The sequence below is a fragment of the Takifugu rubripes genome, chromosome 17, assembly GCF_901000725.2.
Source record: "Takifugu rubripes chromosome 17, fTakRub1.2, whole genome shotgun sequence".
Taxonomy (NCBI): domain Eukaryota; kingdom Metazoa; phylum Chordata; class Actinopteri; order Tetraodontiformes; family Tetraodontidae; genus Takifugu; species Takifugu rubripes.
The window spans coordinates 10,008,758-10,031,434 of record NC_042301.1 but is presented as its reverse complement, the minus strand read 5'-3'; the positions used below and the strand labels follow the sequence as shown (position 1 = coordinate 10,031,434).

At 44.3% G+C, this 22,677-nt stretch overlaps 1 protein-coding gene and 1 pseudogene across 5 annotated transcripts in view; both read left to right on the top strand.

The window, feature by feature from the left end:
* Window positions 1-823: 823 nt before the first annotated feature.
* On the top strand, window positions 824-5,413 carry LOC115253246 (voltage-dependent T-type calcium channel subunit alpha-1I-like; annotated as a pseudogene).
* A 9-nt stretch (window positions 5,414-5,422) lies between these two features.
* Window positions 5,423-22,677, top strand: part of LOC115253331 (voltage-dependent T-type calcium channel subunit alpha-1I-like) — a 44,278-nt gene continuing 27,023 nt past the window's right edge. For all 5 annotated transcript variants that reach the window (XM_029851149.1, XM_029851150.1, XM_029851151.1 and 2 more), the window contains exons 1-10: window positions 5,423-5,589; window positions 6,057-6,149; window positions 12,178-12,514; window positions 12,602-12,987; window positions 15,867-16,018; window positions 17,077-17,262; window positions 18,534-18,651; window positions 18,849-19,004; window positions 20,603-20,690; window positions 20,861-21,027. In XM_029851149.1, coding sequence (XP_029707009.1) covers window positions 5,446-5,589; window positions 6,057-6,149; window positions 12,178-12,514; window positions 12,602-12,987; window positions 15,867-16,018; window positions 17,077-17,262; window positions 18,534-18,651; window positions 18,849-19,004; window positions 20,603-20,690; window positions 20,861-21,027 — 1,827 coding nt within the window. In that variant the 5' untranslated portion in view covers window positions 5,423-5,445. The remainder of the gene's footprint in view (window positions 5,590-6,056; window positions 6,150-12,177; window positions 12,515-12,601; window positions 12,988-15,866; window positions 16,019-17,076; window positions 17,263-18,533; window positions 18,652-18,848; window positions 19,005-20,602; window positions 20,691-20,860; window positions 21,028-22,677) is intronic.

Below are 22,677 nucleotides of genomic sequence, written 5' to 3'. Positions count from 1 at the left end.
GGTCTTCATCAGAATGAACAATGTAAATCCCTAGAGCATTTTTGGGTGGCCACCTCCTCAATTAGCCTTCTTTAGTCATCTAAATGCTGCATCAATCCTCTGTCTACTTTATAAATAGTATTAACCCCTGGTTTAGTGTCCTGATGGAGATCAGTACTAAAGTAATGGCCCATGGGATCACAATTATAGTGGAGATTAGTGATTAATTAGCTAATTATGCTAATACACTACGCTGTGTTGGAAATGTCACATAACATCATTCCTGCAATTGTGAAAAAATGGCTGATGGAGAGAAGGTCTTTCTAAGAAAGGTTGCATAGTGGAATAGTTTTCTACGTTTCTGCGTCTTTTTACAGCCTGGGGTCGAAGCTCGGTTTTAAGAGTGACATCATCAGGTCAGCTGTGTCCGTCTGCTTGTTTGACTGGACTATGTTCAGATGAGCTTCAATAGTGATGGATTACATATTCAAAGGTCAGGGAGAAGTGTAATTACCGCACCTCTGAGACACAGCAAATGTCATTATCATTCAATACGGATCAGAAGAATTAGCATAAGCACCCACAGCACATCCAAAATGATGAGCTGACAAAACCATCCTGTTAATCAGAAGGTATGTATCGTAACAACAAATCAAAACCTTTTTTGTTTTTTCCTCTTTTCATCAAGTTATGAATTGAGCCCTGTTTCACTTTGCTCTTCTACTTCATGAGGATTGTTACCTACTTCTGGAGCTGACCAGTAGGGGCAGCATTTGTGTCACGTGGGATGGAAGGGAAGAGTGACATTTAGCACACTAATAAAGGCACTTGTGTCCTCAGGCATATGCGCATCCTCGTGAACCTGCTGCTCGACACCCTGCCCAATGCTGGGCAACGTCCTCCTCCTCTGCTTCTTTGTCTTCTTCATCTTTGGCATCATTGGCGTACAGCTGTGGGCGGGGCTTCTGAGGAACCGCTGCTACCCAGAGGAGAACTTCACACTGTGAGTCATGGTCTGTCACCCCTCGTGTGTGTGTGTGTGTGTGTGTGTGTGTGTGTGTGTGTGTTTGTGTGTGTGGGTGTGTGTGTGTAGCTAAGTGAGCAAGTGAGAGAAACCATGTGTGAGACAATGTGATGCTCGAGGATCTCTGACACACTGTTCTGTCAGCTTGAAAAGTTCGCTGCGTGGGTGTGATCGAGCTCGCTGTTGTTGTCATCCGGCTCTCTTGTGTGGCAGCTAATGACAGCGTAAATATACGTGTGATTCACACCTACATGTGGATGATCCACCATGGCTGGGAGGTTCCCTGCAGCCCGCTCCCTATACTGAGCATCTCTCCCTTTGATTAACGACATCATTGATTTCACTCCTTAATATTCTTCCTCTCATTTATTGTTCTTGTTTTTCGAGTGCTTGTTAGATTTATAGCAAAGCAAACTTTCTTCCTTGCTCACAGAGCATGAATCAAAATGTGCACCACATTTGGCCGTTAGCAACGGATTGGAGGTTTTTCGGGAGGTTACTGTGTTTGAGAACTTTTAACGAACCCCCTAAGTATCAGATGGCTGGAACAGCTGATGGACTTTGCAAAGTAAGGAAGATCAATCTGGGGATTGATTGCAGGGTCAAACGCAGAACTTTTAACCAGGGCACCGCAGTTCGTGGCCTGTTTGCAGAGGGAAACTCCTTTGTACTGCTGTGGGGTGATGAATGGAGCTGCTGTGCTTTAGGAAAGGCAGAAATCCATCAGTCAAAGCAGAGACTGGGAGGTTGGGCTGCAGGAAAAATGTTTGGCGCGACCCAGAGAGCGAAACATCTGGAAGCGTCTCTGTTGGCCCACACAGGTGTTCGGTGCAGCTCTGATGTGAGGACGACTGCAGGTTGTCCCTGCACCAGTCACCTGAGTCGGGAGGGAGGACTTTTACAAGCAGAGTTCCCAAAACCTCTCTGTTGCTGGGCAGCAGCTGTGAATCAGGTGGTCCCTGATCACCCACGAGGGGAGTTCGGCTTTAGAGTTAACCATGTTGTTTATCACATGAAGCCTCACTAGTGAAGGTTTTCATTATGAGATGTGCTATAATGCGTATAATGATGTTCTCTCAATGTTTAAGGCACCCTTTTTACAGGGTTATTACACGGTAGGATTGACCGATTGGATGTGTTTTGGAGTGAGGGAGATCTGCTCTCTGTTCTGAAAAATCCTCAACAAAAACTGTAATTGAATTCTGTTCCAAAGAAACCGTATAAAAACTCAGATATGGTTCACTTTTCCTGGAAATGGTCTTCACCAAGGAATACAAATGCACTAAAATAAGACTTCACTCCCAAAGAAGGAGGACAAATGACACACACAAACACACACACACACACGCACACACGCACGCATGCATGCACACACTACTGTGCGACTGTAAAGGTCATTGGTAGCGCTAACATAAAGGTGCAGCATAACTGTCTGACATTAGTCCAAATGCTGACATTTTCCAAACACCCTCCTGTTACTGTAGTTCTGGATCTGCCACTATGAAGTCATATGTGAGATGGGAATGTTCAATTTCTATTGTGCACCAGTCAGAGTGGTCTGGTCTCACACCAGTGAAACCAGTCAGCACATCCTGTCCAATGGGCAGGATGGAGTTATGTTTGGGGGCCTGACGGTCAGCTCTTCCTGCTTTTCATGGGACTCTGTGTCTGCAGGTTCAGCTAAATTAGCTATGAATGACATATTAGCATTTAGCCTTTAGCCTTTTACCAGCATCAGCTTGTTGTCAGATGGTTAATGGAATATTTTAAAGCAAATTCAAAAAGGAGCTTTATATAACTCTCTGGTTGAGGCCATCACTTTGAGAACCGACTTAAATGAAACAGAGTGTAATGATGGGATGTCCCAACCCCTCAAGGCTCATTACAGAATCACTCAACAGAGGTGAAATTTGCAAACAAGCAGCTATTTTTTGTCACAGAGCTGAGCCGCGTGTGCCTGCAGCTTTGACTTGTGTGAACATGTCCTCGTGTGTGACATTGGGAGGCTGCATGATGGCGTCTGCCCATAATCACCTCAGAATACAGAGAGACACGGCCAACATAAGTCTGATAATGAGTTATCTGTGATTCCTGCCGGCGCTGGATGTCGGCTTGGTCACGCACAGGTGCAGATCAGTGGGCGAGTGTGGTCGCTGATGACAAGATGAGTGCAGCCAGTGGGCGGACTGTCACGGGTTGTGAAGCATCCGTTTTGGGCAAAAGGGAAATAGAAATTACCTATTCCACAGGTATCAAAGTGGAAATCCCATTTATTCAAGCAGATGGACAGAAAAATGATGAAAGCCTTGTTTGATAGCTCAGGAAATAGTGGCGAGCAGGCGGAGACAACAAACCAACAAACTAAGGAGAAAATAGGCCCAAAAAGCCCTGCAGTAAAGAAGCTTAGGGACACCCTAAAACATTAAACCATTTTCTCACCCGGGTTGTAATCCCAGGTGAGAAAAATGGTTTAATGGTTTAATGTTGGATACCCTGGAAATGTGATACAAGAAGGTCTGAAGAGTTCCAGTGCATCAGTTTAAGAGTAAATTTGGCTTTTGTTGACTCCAATATGGGCAATAAGATCACGGAAAAGAGCAATCGGAGAGGAAAAGCTTTAACCTGAGGAAGATTTTCAGCACACATCCCAGAGAGCTCCACGGCTAACCTGGAAACTGACAGGAGATGACGACGCTAATGGCATCTATTCATGCCAGTACAATACAGACAGAGAGTGAAAGAGGGTGACAAAGAGGTGGCGAGTGAGACGCAGGGCAGCAATCACAATGATTCTGCTGCTCATCCTTCGACAAATACCAGGTCAGACGTAATTGCTAACCACTGTCTACATTCATCTGCATCTCTTTCTCTGGTTCGACCTTTCACAAGCAAACCTCTGTGGGATGAAGACGAGATCACAAAGAAGAGTGCTGCTCCGTCTCAGGCAGCCAGCGTCCTGGCACTCAGCAAACACCTTTAAAGACAATTTTTTGGCCCTCACACATTAATCTTGGCAGGAGAAATTTAGCAATAAAGCTCCATTGAAGCTACTTTAGTACCTTTTGAACACTTATAGACTAAATAAGCATCTCAGATGACTGTCTTTAGCTCGGCTGGTTATACTGAGTGTCTCTAGTCCAAATGACCCCTGAAGCAGCACGTGCACTCGCACCATCCTGTTTCATAGACACTGGAAGTGGTTCCTAACTCTCGATCCTGTGTGAGGTCAAGCAACACTCTGGACTTTATTTTGAAGTTATTGATTATGAGAATACAGAGGAGGGATTCTGAATTTTTGAGTCATGCATTTCCAACAAAGTGTGTAAATGAATTTACTGTTTACAGCCTTGGGCTGATGTTCAGCTGTAGTATTTGCTTCCTCAAAAGTTACTTTTCATTCTAACTTTCTTAATAAGTAAATATCTGTGTAGCCGCCTACAGGCCGTGGGAGAACACAGTTTTATGTTAGAACGGCTTGGATTTGAGAAGTGAATAATGTCTAAATCCCACAAAGAAAGAACCAGTCTGTCCTCATCAAATACTGATGATGCCCCTTCATCTCTCCTTCAGACAGGTGCCTTCCGATTCGACAGAGCGTGCACGCACACATGCAAACACACGGGCCTGATGTTCCTGCATCACAATGAGCAGACATTAGAAAATGAGATGGCTCGTGCAGAGGGAGAGAGCTGAACCTGAGGAATGGAGTCACACCCTTTTCAACCAGAACACTTCAGTCAGTTAAAAAGCCTCTTCAGCAGTCTGTCCAAGACGTTTGTCTAAAATGTTGCTCCTGGACTGAATTGGGTTGATAACGTGGTCAGAAAATGTCCTACTACAACATAAATCTACTTTAACTTGTGACTTTGGTCAAAGGTGAGGGAGGACTAAGCTGCTTCCTACCAGCAGAGGGCAGTCTAGATGTTAGGTGCTGAATCTGCTGATTTTAGGTGCCAGCTCAGGGTTTTCATGTTAGCTTTTGCATCACCCTGAGTGCTGTTTTAATCCATATTTTCTTCTACTCGTCTGCATTTCTTTGCAAATTATGCTTTTGGTTCCAGTATTTTTGCTGAAAACAAACCATGAAGGATGGAGGATTTTGCTTTGTCTTCATCTGACAAACCAGCGGGATGAATATAAAGATTTACGTTGGTGCTGCAAAGCCTTTCCCTCTTCCAGAGGTGGATGAATTCAATTTCTGAGGTTTTGTGTGCTTTGTTTCTAACTCATAACACCTCCAGGACCACAGGGATTAGTCTGCCCCGGCCGTACTACATGGCCGACGAGGACGACGAGCGGCCCTTCATCTGCTCCCTCCGTGAGGACAATGGCATCATGTCCTGCTCCGACATCCCCACTCGCCGCGAGGGTGGCCGGGTTTGTTGCTTGGACAAAGAGGACGTCCTTTAACCCGCCAATCTCTGGGCCTGAGCCCGGAGCCTATGACCAATGGGAGCGCCAGTGTGGGAGGGCTGTGTGTCAACTGGAACCAGTACTACACCAGGTGTCATACTGGACACAGCAACCCTCACAAAGAGGCCATCAACTTTGACAACATTGCCTATGCCTGGATCGTCATATTTCAGGTGGGACATCAGTCGCCTTTACATTTAAAGGACAGTTCAGAGCATCATTAGCATGTAGCCACTCTGGTGTCCAGTTCAGGGATTACAACTGTTAATATTCTACAGTTCTTGGGGACATTTCTTCTTGCACAATCTGAGAAGAACTCAAGAATTTGGGATTAAAGACTCAAGAGGGTGAATAAGCTTAGGGAGCATGACGACTGGACTCATTGAGTCTGGAATTAGCCTCTTACAGGCTGAGAGACCGATCGCCACCAGAGACTCTTCAGTCAGTCTGAGAGTCTTTGGGTTGGAGAGGAGTTACATTTTGATGGTTGTTGAAAGAATCTCACCATTAAATCATTCCAGAACCAAAACTAAAATGAGCACTGACTGCAGTTTACTCCATATTACCTGCATAAGAGCTGTGTAAGAGTTCTACTGGCTGCTGCTGTTTATTGATCACTGTCTTCCTGTTTTGACGGCAGGTCATCACCCTGGAGGGGTGGGTGGAGATCATGTACTATGTAATGGACGCACACTCCTTCTACAACTTCATCTACTTCATTCTGCTGATTATTGTAAGTCCTGTCAGCACACACGCACACCATAGGAGTAAACAAGCATGTTAGGCTGAGAGCTCTCAAGAATCATCCTCTACACATGAACTCCACCCTTTTCCATCCATGCATAAGTGTGTGTGTGTGTGTGTGTGTGTGTGTGTGAGTGTGTGCGTGTGTGTGTGTGTGTGTGTGTGTGCACATGTGCTCTCCAGTATATTATATCTGATCCATTAACCCATTTAATCCCAAATTTTTCCCAGACACAAAAATATCCAAATCATGTGTCATTAGTATCCCTTTGAAACAATCAATCATAATTTTTAGAAATTTTCATGGAAAAGTGTGTGAAAAAGTGTGTTTTATGATCGGTCACAATTGTGACCGGTGGGATACTGTGTTGTATCAACCAATGGACAGACTGAATATAGGTCTATTTGACCTGTGCAGTGTGTTTGTGTGTGTGTGTGTGTGTGTGTTTGTGTTTGTGTGTGTGTTTGTGTGTGTGTGTAAGCATGCGAGTGTGTGCGCACGTGCGTGTGTGTGAGCGCGAGTGTATAAAATCCTTATATCAAAGGCTAGTTATTATCACTTTTAAAAGCCTTATACTATCGGCTAGCAATATGAATATTTGGAGCACCGTTATGAATATTGAGGTTAAGACAAAAAACAACAACAATCATCAATGTATTTCAACATTGTAACTTTAGTGCAGCTTACTTTAGTGCAACATTCATTTGAAAATGTTCATTTTTAGTGCAAAATTCATTTGAACACATTCATTTTTAGTGCAGTATACATTGAACACACTGAACATGGAGGTAAACATTTAGGATAGAGGTAGCCGGCTGAACATGCTTTCAAGTATAGGCCTACACTGACTGACTGAACAACAAAATAAAATAGGTTGTAGAACAAAGAGCAAAGCAACACCTTGAATAACTAAAAAATAACATCTTTTCCTGGAACATTTATGACATTTTGATGGGTATTTTTTTTCAGCTTTTCTTCCTAGACTCCAAAGTACTGTTTGTTTGTAACTGTATGCAACCACTTGTGTGTGTGTATGTGTGTGCATGCTTGTGAACTCTATGTCCAACTGCATTCTCCTGTCTTTCCTGTTTTTCTTCTACACTCCATGGTACAGCTTGAAGCACTCAATGTGCAGTGGTACTTTGCATTTCTCACATGCATAGGTTGTGCGTTTCTCACAATTGAAACTGATTGCAATGCTGCATGCCTTGTCTGGGAACTCATCTTGATCCAACACATCAAGAACTTGACTCAAAGTAAATCTAAAAGAAAACACAGCAGAAAGTTTGGTAGTTAGCTAGCTAGTCTTCCTGGGGTCCGTGTGTGTGTGGTGTGCGTGTGTGTGCCTACCTGTAATTGCGTGTGTGCGTGCATGTGTGGAAAGTTAGGTAGAATTAGTTAGCTAGCTAGTCGTGTGTGTGTGTGTGTCTGTGTGTACAATTAGGTACAAAGTTAGGTAGCAGCAGAAAGTAAGGTAGAACAGTTAGCCTATGTGTATTAGCATGTAGATACAATGGGTTATCCCACCGGTCACTATTGTTGCCAGTGACATGTTTGTGAGTTCTATGACCACATTAAACAAAGTTGAGTAATTGCAAATGCATATATCAATACTAGACACCTTAAACATGATGTGTACCAAAAATCTATGTCCTATCTTTATGTTAACATATTTTACTAACCTTTTCTGTGGGAGCTTTCTTGCCGCCATCCTCTTCTCTTGGCGCAAACACGAAGTGAACAGCTCTGGTCATGTGACAATTTACAGTAAATGTGCGACACTGCACATATTTCATTGAGACCCTTTATTATTTCAATATCTGCTGGAAATGCATTGATAGATCATTTAGTAACATTTTTATAGCCTTAGAAATGAAACATTTTTTTACGGTCACTATTGTGACCGGTGGGATTAAATGGGAGCTGGAGTTGCCTTCTGTTGTTTTATTACCTTCAGTTACTTGTAGTCAGAGTTACACGCCCATTCTTCCTTTCCTCTCTCATCATTCCCCTGTGTTTCTTTACTACTTCACTTCCATTTCACACAGCTGTCAGTCACCTTTGATGGCACCAACATCATCAATAAACCCCCCTCCTGCCAACTCTTGCTTTCCCTCCTTCCCCGAGCTCTTGTGTTGCTCCTCTGGCTGCCTTCATTTACTCTTCTTTTACCTCCATTTCTTCTCCAGTTCCTGGCTGAGCATCAGTCATGTAACTGTCACTGTTCCCATTAGTCTTAGTCACAGTGCAATCACACAAGGACATTGCTATCGTGAACAGAAACACGTTGGATAAACATGCTAATGTCATGTCATTTACATAATCCATGGCTGCTTTTGCACAAGTTCCAGTTTCTCCCAGCAACCCCGTTTAAAAACAGCAAGAAATATAATCAAAAGAAAAGGAATTGTCACAGTCTGTCTTCAGGGTCAGGAATAAAAAGCAACATTTTTCACCATTTCGAACACCTCCAGTGATGAATGGTTTCACTTTGTTTACCCAGTTTGAGCTAAATTTCACTAGCTTGTGAGTTAGATATACGGTTCCTTCTGGACAGCCAGGTGACATCATTAGCACAGTTATCACCTTTAGTGGCTCTCTCAGGAATTGACTTAATCTCATTTAGCATGTTAAGGGAATGTGTGACCTATGAGACCTTGCAGTAGGTATCAGGCTCTGCCATCATGAACCTCATGACAGCCAATGCCACTTCATTTATCTAAGCACCCCCTTTTTACACAAGAGAAGAAGAGATAGGTTTTAAAATGTCTATATGGCATGCTGGGGTTACATTCTGGGCACAAACCCTAATGACACACTCCACCAGATGTCTCATAGTAATTACAACAGTTAATAACACTGCTGTCATGTCTGCAATACAGATAAACCAGGTAGAGCTTAGACATAGGGAACAAATCTGGTCCTGAAGTGGACCCCTGAGACACACCATTTGTGTTTCTTAGATCACAGGGATATAAAGAGCAGGTCAGAACGTGACACGTGGAGACCTTTCAAGCTCCAGATATGTGCACCACGTGCTCGAGAACAAGAGAATTGTGTGATCGATTGTGTGTCTGAGTGCCCCCTCTACACACACACACACACACACACACACACACACACACACACACACACACACACACACACACAGTTACGACCAGCAGCATCAGCTGCCTTTGACTGCCTGAACTTGGTGGCTATAAGAGTTTAACTTTGCATCCTGCAGCTCTGACATTCATTTGACTCAAACTTTAAAGGAAATAAAAGAGATTTTATGTTGCCTCTGAGCATTATCCCAGTCATCTGTTGCTTTGCAGGAATAAATGTTTCATCCACCTGCATCCAGCTGCAAGCTTCATCATTTGCTAAGGTTTTTAGCTGCAGCCATAAATACAACCTTCCTTCTCTGAGACCGCAAGGCTCTTCTGGGCCACTATGCAGCTTTAGGTGGTGTGTAGGATCAGGGTCAGGGAGAGAGGCAGAATGACATGTTCCATAGGCTGCTAGTGCCTCACCCACATGGAGGACAACAGCTGGAATCAAACCTGGAACTCTAATATTATACAGTCTCGTCCCCTCTGTTTCTGGCTTGCAACCAGTCTCACAAATCCAAAAGAATGTAGGGTTGCGATCTATTAAAAGTTGCCTTCATATCCCTGCTTGCCCCTATCTGACTCAGTGTCTGATGTGGAGGCTTTTATAATGTTTCCTTTAATAGCGCCTGACGCGGAGCTCGCAGAGACCGAAGACAGCGTCTGAAGACGAGGGCAGAGACGGAGACATTCTGGATGTATTTAGATGCTTTGACAATTTCACACAAAAGTTACGATAAAACTGTGTTAAATCCAGCTGATGAGAGGGTGAGAGGGACGAGTGGAGTGAAGGGTGAGTGACACAAGATGAAAACGCTGATTAGAGACAAAGCGATGTGAAGGCTGACAGATGGAGAGGCTTGAAAAACAAAGTTAAAGAGCCTGAGATGTTGCGTGTTGATTAGTGTCATGTTGCACGAGAGAACTCGATGGAATTAAAAGCTTCACACGGAGCCGCTTGGCTCGGCGGAATTAAGGTTTTAACGTCTCCAAATGCCAGTTTGGACGTGTTTTGTTTCAGAGCCAAGTAGTGTAATTAGCCTTTTTATTCCCACACTTGCAGAGCCGGTTTTCTCCTCTTCTGCTCCTCATTACGTCTCAGGCTGTAGCTGGGTGGAGAGGAGGGGACCCGCTGTTGTGGCCCCACCTGTCACAGCATTATTGCAAAGAAACAACCTGCTTTGTGAGGCCTTGAGCTCCAGAGAGGCAGTAATTATCATACACACCAACCACCTTTGCGGGACGATCGCGAGTGCTTTTGAGGACAATTTAAACTGAAATGAATTGACTTGCTTTGCCAGAGTGAAGACCGTGACATTTAATTTGTCTTTACAATAATCAAATCATCATGTAAATCAGGCCACCTCGCAATGCTGAATTTTAAATTTAAAGAGACTTTTATAGACATTCATCCCTAAACAAGACTTGTTTTTAATTGAAGGGTGAGACACGATCCAACGCAGCCAGAAATGCAAAACAATGAAGCAGAGCTTTAGGAAAATAAAAGTTGAATAGAATTAAAGAGATGTCCATCGTCACTAGGAGGAGGAGCAGAGGAATAAGGGAGGATGAGGAAGTGGTTACTGATTACTGAGCTTGGTGGTACGAGACCTTCTGCTGGTATGAAAAATGGACAATTTTGACCACTTTGCACTGGGAATCAAAGACTTCACACATGCTGAAGCACTTTTTCTCCAGCTCCTCCACAGTCTGCCGTGGCTCAGAGATCAGAGGGGTGTTATCAAGTCCTACAACCACTATTGATCACAGTCGAAGAGCGTTAGCTTCCATCCTTCCTCTGCCTCTTCGTCCTCTATTCAGCTCCCCTTCTCTGGGTGACTTTGCCCTTTTCTCTTCTCTTCTTTTCTGCTTTTGTGTCCATTAGAGTTACACAGCAGTAACACACACTGCAGAGCCTGAAGCAACCACTGTGGGATCAAATAAAGATGGCTTCATTTTAATTATGGATGGAGCAGAGGGGCCACTTTTAGATAAAGACATCCTGATGTGAGGAAAGTGGGAAAGAATGAGGCAGTGTAAAAACAGGCTTTTCCTCCTCTGATATCATCTTTGAAGACTGTTCTTCCTCACTTGTGTACCACCAGGCTTTCCCTGGTAACAACTACTTTATTATTAATCAAGGGCAGCGGGGTCCAAAGCCAACATTCAGCTGCTCCCCCGTGTTTTCCTCGATCCAAAAATCCTTTCTAGAAGTCAAACACAGAGCTGTGTCTGGAGGAGAAGAGGGCATTTTGTTCTGCCTTGCATTTGTAGCAAAGATGCGTGCGTGAGTGGTTTTCCAGTTTCTTCCTCGAAAAAATTAACGCTGGGTTGACTCTAAACTTCCACTAGAAATGAATTATTCTGACACATGACTGTGGTAACACGTGTCACGATGATCCTCTGATGATCTGGATCCCCAAACGTCTTTACCGCTTAGGCAGGAGTCATCCTCTGTACAAATAAGAACCTTTTTGGTTTCCTGGAATGTCATCTACCCAAAAGGATCCTCCAACTGCTGCCAGGCAGCTTGTTGAATTCAGTTCTGAGCCCATAGAGCAAAAGTTCCTGTTTCAATGTCAACACCTCTGGAAAGGACCTTCAGCACTGATCTGTTTCAGTGTTGGATCTTTGGTTGGATCTTTAGTGCAGAGAAACTTCGAAAATCCGATTCTGATTTCACCTGTAGTTGAGAAGCATTTCCACACAAGACCAGGCAGACAGTGAAGCTGCCGTGAGCTCTTCCAGAGCAGCTCCAGTCTAATAATGGTGTTTCCTTTGTCCAAGAGGAATGTTCGAGATTAATGATGCCTGTCACCTGCTGTAAGAGTGTCACGGTGCTTATTTATCATCCTGTGATCGTTTGTGTTAATCGTCAGATGGAGAAAATCTTACTTCCCTTCGTTGTGGTTCCCCCATCTTAGGTGGGTTCTTTCTTCATGATTAACCTGTGCCTCGTGGTCATCGCCACCCAGTTCTCAGAGACCAAGCAGAGAGAGCACCAGCTGATGCAGGAGCAGCGAGCACAGTGTTTGTCCTCCTCCACCCTGGCGAGCGAGCCCGGAGACTGCTACGAGGAGCTCTTCCAGCTTGTCTGCCACATCCTGCGCAAAGCCAGGAGGCAAACCGTCATTCTGTTCAACACCCTGCGGGGAAAACCTCGCGGGTTCCGCGGCGTCGGGAGAGGAAGAGGAGGAAAAAGGAGGGAGCGGAAAGCCAATGGAAGAGAGGGCCGTCAGAGGGCTGCAATGAGGAGACATGGTACGCAGAGGGACTTTAAAATATGAAGATGGTTCTGTAGACACAGAATAATGGCAGATACAGAGTAGTTGCTCTTTATTGTTTCAGCTGCACCCTGTCCTCACCATAACAAGCCTGACCACACTTCACCCATGGCCCTCACCTCCGCCTCCGTCAGAGACGGCTGCCCCCAGTGTGCCACGGCCCTTTCGCTCTCCGATGGAGTCGGTCCAGTTTGCACCGAAAAGGATGAAGCGGACGATGGAGCCGTGGAGGAGACCGATGGGGAGGGGGTTTCTTCCAGTAACAAAGAGAAGAGACGGGAGGGCGCCGCAAACCACAAGGGCTGCTGCCCCAGGAGAACATGCAAGGACATTTGGTACGGCACCCGGGTGAAGCTGTGGGAGATCGTGGAGAGCAAATACTTCAACAGAGGCATTATGATCGCAATTCTCATCAATACCATCAGCATGGGCATAGAGCACCACGAGCAGGTACTGTACTTTAACCTCCAACTCTTTATCTTTCCAACGTGCTGTTAATTAGCTTCATGAGGGCAGAAGGACCCGATGGTTGTGGGGCCTTCACAAAATGTAACTGGTGATCAGATTTAATCAATGAAACATAGTTTCATACGTATCTTTAACTTCAGCCTTTCTCTTGTTTCCTGTAGCTCTGCTTTGTGCGCTCTTTGTGGTTTTATCAATATTTCCGGCTCTTTCTATACCATCGCCCACTTGCGCCTGCCACTGCCACAGCGGTGGGTCGTCTCTCATGTTGGGGAGAGTTAAAAATAGCCTGAGACACAACGAGCGAGGCAGACACACACTTTGCTCCTTTAAGGGCGAGGAAACGGCAAGTGTCGGTGGTTGCACCTCCCTTTCAACAAACCAAACTTACACCCCTTTTCTGTGTGAACGGTGGGGCCGATGCCTTATCTCAGTTCTGTGGGCCTCCTCTTATAATGATAATAAGGTGAAATATGGAAGGAAATATCGCAGGAAGGTGGTCACAGGCATTCTCCATTAACTTACATATTTACTCGCCATATATTATTAATTTGACAGCCACTGGAGCATCAATAACCCAATTGCATGATGGGTACTTTGGATGGCTGACAGGGATGGATGGAGATCAAACAGCACTGTTGAATAAGCATCTTTCTCAGTCGAAAATGTCAACATTCAACAAAGTAATTGATGGATGGATGTTGGCGGGGCAGCCACGCTCTCCATCGATATACTGAGGGACACCTACGTGCTTTCTTCCTTCAGATTCTCTGGGCATGGTTGTCAGACGCAAATTGAATTCATGGCAGAACGCAAACATACGTATTTGGCAATTATGAGCACAACTAGGTCAAAGCGTTCAGAAACAAGATCCTAATTAGCTTTTGGGGGGGGCAATCTAAGAAGCAGCGCAGAGAGCAGCGTGTTTTAGAATGAAAGAAATTAACAGTTAATAATGCAGCCAAAATATATTATGTGATTTAAGCCTCTAATTCCACCTGAGGATGATTAGGAAGCAGCTGGCAGAAGCACATGCGGCTGCATTTACCACCGGTTAAAACAGAATTATTTTCTCTGTTTGCCAGCAAATAACATTACACAATGGCAGATTTTAGCTGTGTTAGCTTTGTTCTGTTGTACAGGTACAACCAGCGTGCATCTCATGTTACACCTCTGAGTGCACAGAAAGGGAACGGAGAGTAGATTTATAATAGCATAGTGGATTTAGTTTATTTTGACTTCCACCCCACTGTGGGTCTGTGAGTCTTGAGAGAGTCTTTGCTATCAGACTAGCAAACTATTGTTTACCTGCGGGTTTCATTGCACAGTGAATATGTTATACCCCACCCCCCCCCCCACCCCCACCCCCACCCCAACCCCCCCACCCCCATATCTTCAGGGAAATTGCTGTTATTATTATTGTTATAGATACCCAGCATACTTTTCGAAGATCCTTTCCACTTCGCTAAAGCAGTGAGCCAATGGGATGGTATTTTCTTTTTTCAGACATCAGCAGATAGAAAAACAAAATTTTAGATCTGTTCTCAGGTCTGCAGTAATGAGATGGCAGTAATGGATCTCCAGGGGCTGTCAACAATGTTTGGCTGGTCTGCAATCGGTGATGCTAACAGTGGTGGATATGCATCATTAGCCTGTGTTTTCTCACAGCTAAACACTCATTAGTAATGACAAATATAAAGCATGCACACGCACTCACCCCCCCTCCCCCCCCCCCCCCCCCCCCCCCCCACACACACACACACACACACACATCCTTGTACTCCAATCTTTGTGAGGTCTTTCATGGATACTGTATATTGCATTTCCAAACTCCTAACCCTAACCCACTATCACCATCCCACCTAGCCCCCGACCCTGACCCCTGACTTTCAACTAAACCTAACCTTCAATCCACATCTTATTCCCCCAAATAGGGCTTTGAAGTTATAAGAAGCAGCCACAATGTCTCCACTTTCCTAGTATAATATGGATTATGGTAGTCAGTATGTAGCAAGTACAACAATGCACGCACACATACATACATACATACATACATACATACATACATACATACATACATACATACATACATACATACATAGAGGCACGTAAACGCAATACACACTGTCCTCATTGATTCTGGAATAGTGAAAATGTCAGAAGCATCATCAGTGAGGTAAAAGAGGGGCTCTGTGGAATAGAGATGTGCTGGAATCGTGATTGAATTTGTGAGTGTGCCAAATTTAGATCCCTGTGTGTGTGTGTTCTTGGGTAATTTGACCCGGGCCAGACAGAAACAGAGAGAGAAACTTAAACTGTGTCAGGAGAGAAGAGAAAAGACAGACATTGATGCGCATTGACACAGCATGAGACTGACAGCCAGAAGCTATTGTGAAGGCAATTTTACAGTGAAAGGCGAAAAAAAAAGGAAACGCATTAAACCAGCTGCCGCTGTTCATGTACTTAAAAGCATGAATGGACTTATCGGCATGTCTAAATTTATCCATCTAATAGCAGAACATCAATAAGAGTCACTGCCTGGATTTACAGTTCAACATCAGAACCGACGCCGGGAGGAACATCCGTCTTTTTCTCTAAGGTGGCAACAGTGGCACCTTTTATAACAACTCATGCAGCATACATAATTAATAAGAGGAAATGTGCTGCACTTTATTTTCTTGTTCCTCGCTTTGTTAGGAGGTGAAAAACCCAGAGATCCAATCATACATTGGATTGGATATGGTTGGACTGTGTCCTGTACAAGTTGGCCAGATGAAGCCAAAATCCTTTTTTGTCAATCCTTTTTTTTCCTGTAATTTTTTCATGTTTTCTAATCTGAGTATCTGGTCACTCTGCCTTGTCAGCCGGAGGAACTCACCAATGTCCTGGAGATCTGCAACATCGTCTTCACCAGCATGTTCTCCTTGGAGATGATCCTCAAACTGACAGCCTTTGGCTCTTTCAACTACCTGAGGAACCCCTATAATGTCTTTGATGGAGTGATTGTCATTATAAGGTATTTACCAGAAGCACACATCTTTAATATAGAGCAGTAGCAGTAGGACAAAAGGGGGTTTGAGATTGGAAGACCAAATAATGCAGATCCAGAGCTGCTGCGTAAATTATGCTGGTCTTTGCCAGGGTGTCAATCCCACTCTCCATTTACTGAAATGTACCACCTGTATATATTTGGATGCCAAAGCGGGCAGACAGCAGCAAACACCTTCCCGTCTTTTGTTGTGAGCCTGCGGCTTCAGGTGATCATTCTACCTTTGATCTGTCTGCCATTTTCCCCCATTATGATGGGATCAAATATGCATCAAAGCTGCTAAAACTGAGCAAGATCAAATGTGCAGCCCGTCACAGAAGCTGTTGATTGAACGTATCCGCATCTGTCACCTTATCTGCCTCCATTACAAATGTGCCTCCCTTCATCTATGTGAAGGTTCTCAGATAGGCATTCAGAGTTTGCTCCCTGAAAGTGCCCCTATTCAATCGCTGCCGATGCTGTTCTGATGCCGTTCTGAAAGCTTTGATAAGCAGCCCGCTGCAGGACGCATATCTGTAAAACCTGACTGTTCTTTTGAGCATAACTCTCTGCTCGTGATAAGCACCACAAAACTCTGCCAGAGATCAAAACTTTTTCCTGTCGCAATTAAGAAAGTATTAAACTCAGTTTGATTTATACTGTCCCAAACACAGGCCTGACGTGGCACCTTAACCCCGGATGAGGCTGGTTAAAACGTATGTTGAGCGAGCTGGGAGGAGTTAATGGGTTTCAAAGGAGTCCGTCTGGTTTTGGGTGTCTGAGTCTGCCTTTGTCTAACGTGGAGGACAGAAATAAAGAAACCTGGAAGCCCAGATCCTTACTCACAGCAGCATTATAGGAGCTGACAGCCTCCCTTCTTGCAAAACATAAGCAAGAGTGGCACCGTTGCTTGATGGTCCTCCAGATGAGACCACCACTGCAGCCCTGATCAGGAGAGGGCTCCCATTTATTCATGCCACTCTAGATTTGGTGCTTTTTCAGGTCTTTGGCTTCCATCTCTCAGCTCTGCCTGTTTTTCTCCTAAGTGTGTGCGAGATTGTTGGCCAGTCCGACGGAGGTCTGTCTGTGCTGAGGACCTTCAGGCTGCTCAGGGTCCTGAAGCTGGTCAGGTTCATGCCGGCCTTGAGGAGACAACTAGTGGTGCTCATGAAGACCATGGACAATGTGGCCACTTTCTGCATGCTGCTCATGCTCTTCATCTTCATCTTCAGGTGAGGATTAGCCTAAATCAGTGGTCTCAAACTCAATTTTCCTCGGGGCCGCTGTAGGCAGAGTCTGGGAGAGGCTGGGCCACATCGGGTTTTCCACAAGAAATGCTCTGATCAAAACATTCCAATGTTCTCAAATATCTTTATTTTTAAACACAAAATAAGATGGAAAAATAAATAAACAACTTAAGAATGAATAAGAGAATAATTCACTCAATCAATAATAATAATAATAAAAATAGAAATTGTCTGTGCTCATCACCTACCTTTCTCTTCACTGCAGGCATGTGACATGTTTGGGACTGTGTAATATATATAATTCCACTTTGGTGCCACTGAAGTTTCTGTTTCAGTGTTTAGCCGACACACCCCCACACACACTACACACCATGGGCATAGGGGTGGGATTACAAAATAGTCCCTACCATTTTATCTTAACATTGCGAAAATCTATATTCAGTAATATAAATATTTCAATAAACTACGTATGTGGCAGCATTAATAAAAACTATTTTAAATTACTTCACGTTTTGTTTAAGAGAGGCTCCGAGATGTATTCGGAGCTATGATAACCCGCTATTGCGTCGCTATTTCATTGGTTTTCGGACGCCGCCTGGGCTGTGATTGGTCCTCTAAGAGAGGAGGTGTAATGTCACAAATTTGCGAACATGCCCGGCCGATGTCCCGCCCCTGACAGCCATATACCCCACCGTGATTGGTAGGTTCGTTCAGCTCTGCAAAAAACACTGTAAAGTGCCATTCATATCAAACTCGCGGGCCGCACTAACATTAAACTTTCATATTAAGGTGGGGGCCACAAACTATTGTCCCGGGGGCCGCAGTTGGCCCGCGGGCCGCGAGCTTGAGACCACTGGCCTAAATGATCCGTCACAGTGAGGCTTTATTCATTCCCTGTAAGAAAAATGGACACTTCACCTTCTAATAGACAACACATGCTCATTTATGAATTTGCCTGTTTGCCCAGTTCGATTCCAGGTGCTTTGTGCATGTTGAACAGGAAGGTCATCATGTTCCAGAGCAGTGTTTTGTTTGCTGGCAAAGCAACTGAAGGACTTGAGTCTTTCTGAAGCCAGCAGCAACTGCCCTCACCATTTTTATCTCCATGTTTGTTATCTTTTTGAGTGCTGCTCTTCATATGAATGAAGGTTTTCAGTTGTTTATGATGAGACAGCCTTTGATATCCATAAAGCTCCTTAAAAAACATTGATGTGCTGTCTCCTAGCCTGATCTGTTGCTATGCTGTTGTGTTGCAGCATTCTCGGGATGCACATCTTTGGCTGTAAGTTCAGTATCAAAACAGAGACGGGGGACACGGTACCGGATCGGAAGAACTTTGACTCTCTGCTCTGGGCCATTGTTACTGTTTTCCAGGTAACAATATTTCTTTTTTTCACTTTTAACTAAACAAAATGAGTTGCTACGCATGATAAATGTACTTGTCACATTTCTATCTATATGCAGGCAACAGTCGTGCAAATTAACATTCAATACAACACCCATTTTTTCCATTCCTTGATCTGAAACACTAATCTTCGTATTCTCTGGACCTATCATGTAAATTTCCACAGATTCTGACGCAGGAGGACTGGAACGTGGTTCTGTACAACGGTATGGCCGCCACGTCACCACTAGCTGCTCTTTACTTTGTGGCCCTCATGACTTTTGGCAACTATGTCCTGTTTAACTTGCTGGTGGCGATCTTGGTGGAAGGATTTCAGGCAGAGGTAAACAAGCTTGTCACCGCATTTTACTCCTTATGTGACCTCAAAAAGCCCCGATGTTGATTTTACACTTCATTTTACATTCACTTAATTGCATTCACATCAACAATTGGGACAGTGTGTGGATCTTCTTATCATTTATATGAGTTGCAACCTTCCACAGTATCAGTAGTACTTGTTACAAAAAACAAATCAACATGAGCGTGTATACAATTCAAGCAATGACAGTGTTTTATCTAGATAGTCTTTCAGATCGCCTGTTGGTGTTTGTGTGAGTTATAAAAGTTGCTTCCCACTATCCGTCATTTCTTCATTCTCTGCTGGATGGACAGCTGACCATCCATCTGTCTGAGTTTCTCAAGGATTGAGGACTCTGACCTTTGCAGCTGACCTTCATAGCTAAAATAATCCCAAGCGTCTGTGACATATTGATTTTCATAAAGACTGGGCTGAGCAGAAGGACGTGTGCAGTTACAAATGATGAAGCATCTCAGAGCAAAGACACAAAAGGAAGACATTCACGTGTATTTTAAATGTCTGCGGGTGTCTTAAGATCATTCTGCTCTGAATGCTTTTATCTTTTTACCAAAGGTGTCGTAAGGAGGATGCTATTATGTGTGGTACCTGGCAACCACAGCTGCCAGCGTTTAGCAACCGCTGAAAAATGACAAATGGGGGTTGTTTTCCAGGATCATTGCCTCTGTTGCTCCCTTGGTGTTCCTGAGTGGATACACTATACAATGTATTCCTATACTACAATATTCAGCTATATTTCTTCTGGCTGATCTTCTTCACCAGACATCATTCTTCTCCAATTGTTGAAAGTAGCTTCGAAAGGGACTGAAAGCAGTCATAAAGCTGCGCATTTAGGTAAAGTGCCATCTCCATAAAACACTCACTGAAAACATGGCAGGCTTGTCTGCTGCCGACTATCAAACTCCTAGATGTATCGGCACAAAACTGCCATGTAGTTGATTGATTTCGTGCACTGATCAAAACATTAGCGCCTGTGTGAGATGAAGCTCCGATCTGCCAATTGAAGAGGAAACTGACACTAATCAGCCAGCTTTTGATTGATCCTTCTGAAATGTCAAACTCAAATAGCCTCATCTTTCTCTACGTCATTGCGATTGACACGTTCTCTGGCTTATTGGCTCCGCTGCATCCTGAACCTTCAACCACAGGAACATCAGAAAAGGCCAAAGAGTTTTATCACAATCCAGGGCTGAATACTAATGAAGCCCAGGGTCCAAGCAACCACATCCAGATCAGTATCACCAGAGGTCTGGATATAAAGCTCAAGAACACAACAAGACACCACTGGAACTACAGGAGAAGCTGGCGCAGGAGGGAGGGGGAAAGGGTGAGGTAGAGAGAGGTCAGGAGACAGCCAACCTAAATGTGGAATAAACACAAAGCATTTTGCTCCTGAACCTTTCGGAGATTGTGAAGTTGATTATTTTAATACAGGAACTGAGAACTGAGTCATAGGTAGATGTTGGTCCAGTCGATTGCTCTAACTCTAACCCTGTGGTCACAAAGTGTTTCACTGCACATTAAGATGTCCTGAGTAATTATTTCTAAACCTCTTGTGTCGCTAGGGAGATGCTAACCGCTCCAATTCCGATGACGACCGCTCTTCTTCCAACTTTGATGAAAGTGAGAAGCACGACTCGATAAAGCTGTCTGGTAAGCTGAACACATATTCATTCTTTTTGTACTAATATCAGCCAGGATGATCAACCTTCAGAGATAACCAACAGCACCCTGAGACACGTTGCCAGGGAGATATCCTGGAACGTGGAGAGCCACGCTCAGAAAAGAGTAATGTAGGATTTCTTCCTCCACTCTTTCTGTAGACCCGAGGATCTGCACACTGACACCAAATGGCCATCTGGAGCTAGGCGGCTGTTCTAGTTCCAGGGGGTCCTACTCTTCAGAGAGGCGGAGCGTCACTGTGGACTCGAGGAAGAGCAGCGTGATGAGCCTCGGCAAGAGCAGCCTGGAGAGACGCTCCCTTTCTTTAGTACGTAATCCCAGACTGGGTTCACACCCAACATCAAGGGATTCTCTTCAAATGCTGCAAATCACATGTTAAATCATTTTCCAGAGTTCCTGCCTTTCAAAATTCCTTTAAAAACATGCTGTTCTTTACAACCACAGAGGAAGGAGCCAGCCATGAATAATTCTTTTGCCTACACTTTGGCAACAACTATCAGTAGTTACCAGGACAGCTAATAGAGCCACAAAAAGCTTTTTTTCTGGTTGGTTAATATCAGTAGAGTCGATCGCAGGCCATCGACGAGTTACTGATGTGCCTCGTCACCCATCTACACCACAGCCCATCAGCTTTTAATAACATTTTAATAATCTTGGACCCCAGTTAAGGATCAGTGCAACTGTTACTGAGCAGTCAAATGCAATTACCAAGGATCAAGTGCGTTTTCAAGCAAGTCGGGAGCACCGCTGTTAAAACAGCGGTGCTCCCTGAGCAAACAAACCTGGCTCCAGAGGAAAATGTCAGGTGTCAGGTTACATGTGTGGATATTTCAGGAGATTTTTTGACTGTTTGCTCTTCCTCTGACTGGTCTGAGTGGTCGGCCACCTTGAGCTGACCTTAAGCAGAGTCACAGTCCCTTCAAAATGAAGATACAATGACAAGATACCTCCTTATTTAACAGTGTGAGGTGAGCTTATGAGTTTTGCTGAAGATTTAATAATTCTGAAATGAATTTTAGAGCACCATTTGAGTTGAAACATCTATCTTCTGAACACTTTTAGTGAACAGGCCTGTGCTTCATCTTCTGCTCATCTGTGATGTCATGCATACAACCAAACCTCGATGCTGTAATGGAGCAGCTATTTTAATACTGTGGACTTTAAGCGAGACAACTTGTGCCACTGCAACTCGTACTGGACCTTTTCCGGTTAGAAAATTTAGAAGAGAAGAGCATAGAAAACACGGAGATGCAGACAGGAAGTGAGATGAATTGCAATGACAAAAGCAAGTGGAAGTGAAATGGATGATGAGCTGCTGTTAAGGCGTTATCACCACTGTGACCTCTGAGGTGATCAAGAAACAACACACGGTGCAGACTCTTCTTCCTCTCGGTGGAACCTCATCTTAATCACAGTGGAGTCTCCTCGTTTTCACAATGGCGTCTCTTCCTCTTCTTAAGGGTGGAGTTTCGTCCTCTTCTCCAAATCCTCCTAGCTAGAAGAGATGAGCAGAAACAGCCTAATCATCACCTTCAACTAATGCTACTGCTCTTAGTAAATGATTTAAAGGTGCACTATGCGAATTGTAAATCAAGATTTATATCCACATGCCCCTCCCCCATCCATCTCGTCGGTGATTGGTTGGACCATGGTTTGTTCAGTTTTGGTGAACCAACTGTTTTATCATCTTTTATTTTATGTTTACTACCCCCGTGTCATCTCAAGAGACCCACCTTTTCACTGTCTATTCAGGGAACAGGCAGCTAGCGGATTAAGGGGAGATGCTGACAAACTAAGACAAAAGAGAAACCGTGCAAGATTGCATTGTTCATACTTAGCCTATTAGAGGAACAAATGATTTTGACAGAGGAGTGTGGGTCTAGAGAGGTTTATGGTTCCTCCTGAGTGAACGGCAGCGCTGCTCTGTGTAGGTTCTGCTCTTACTTAATAGCCAACG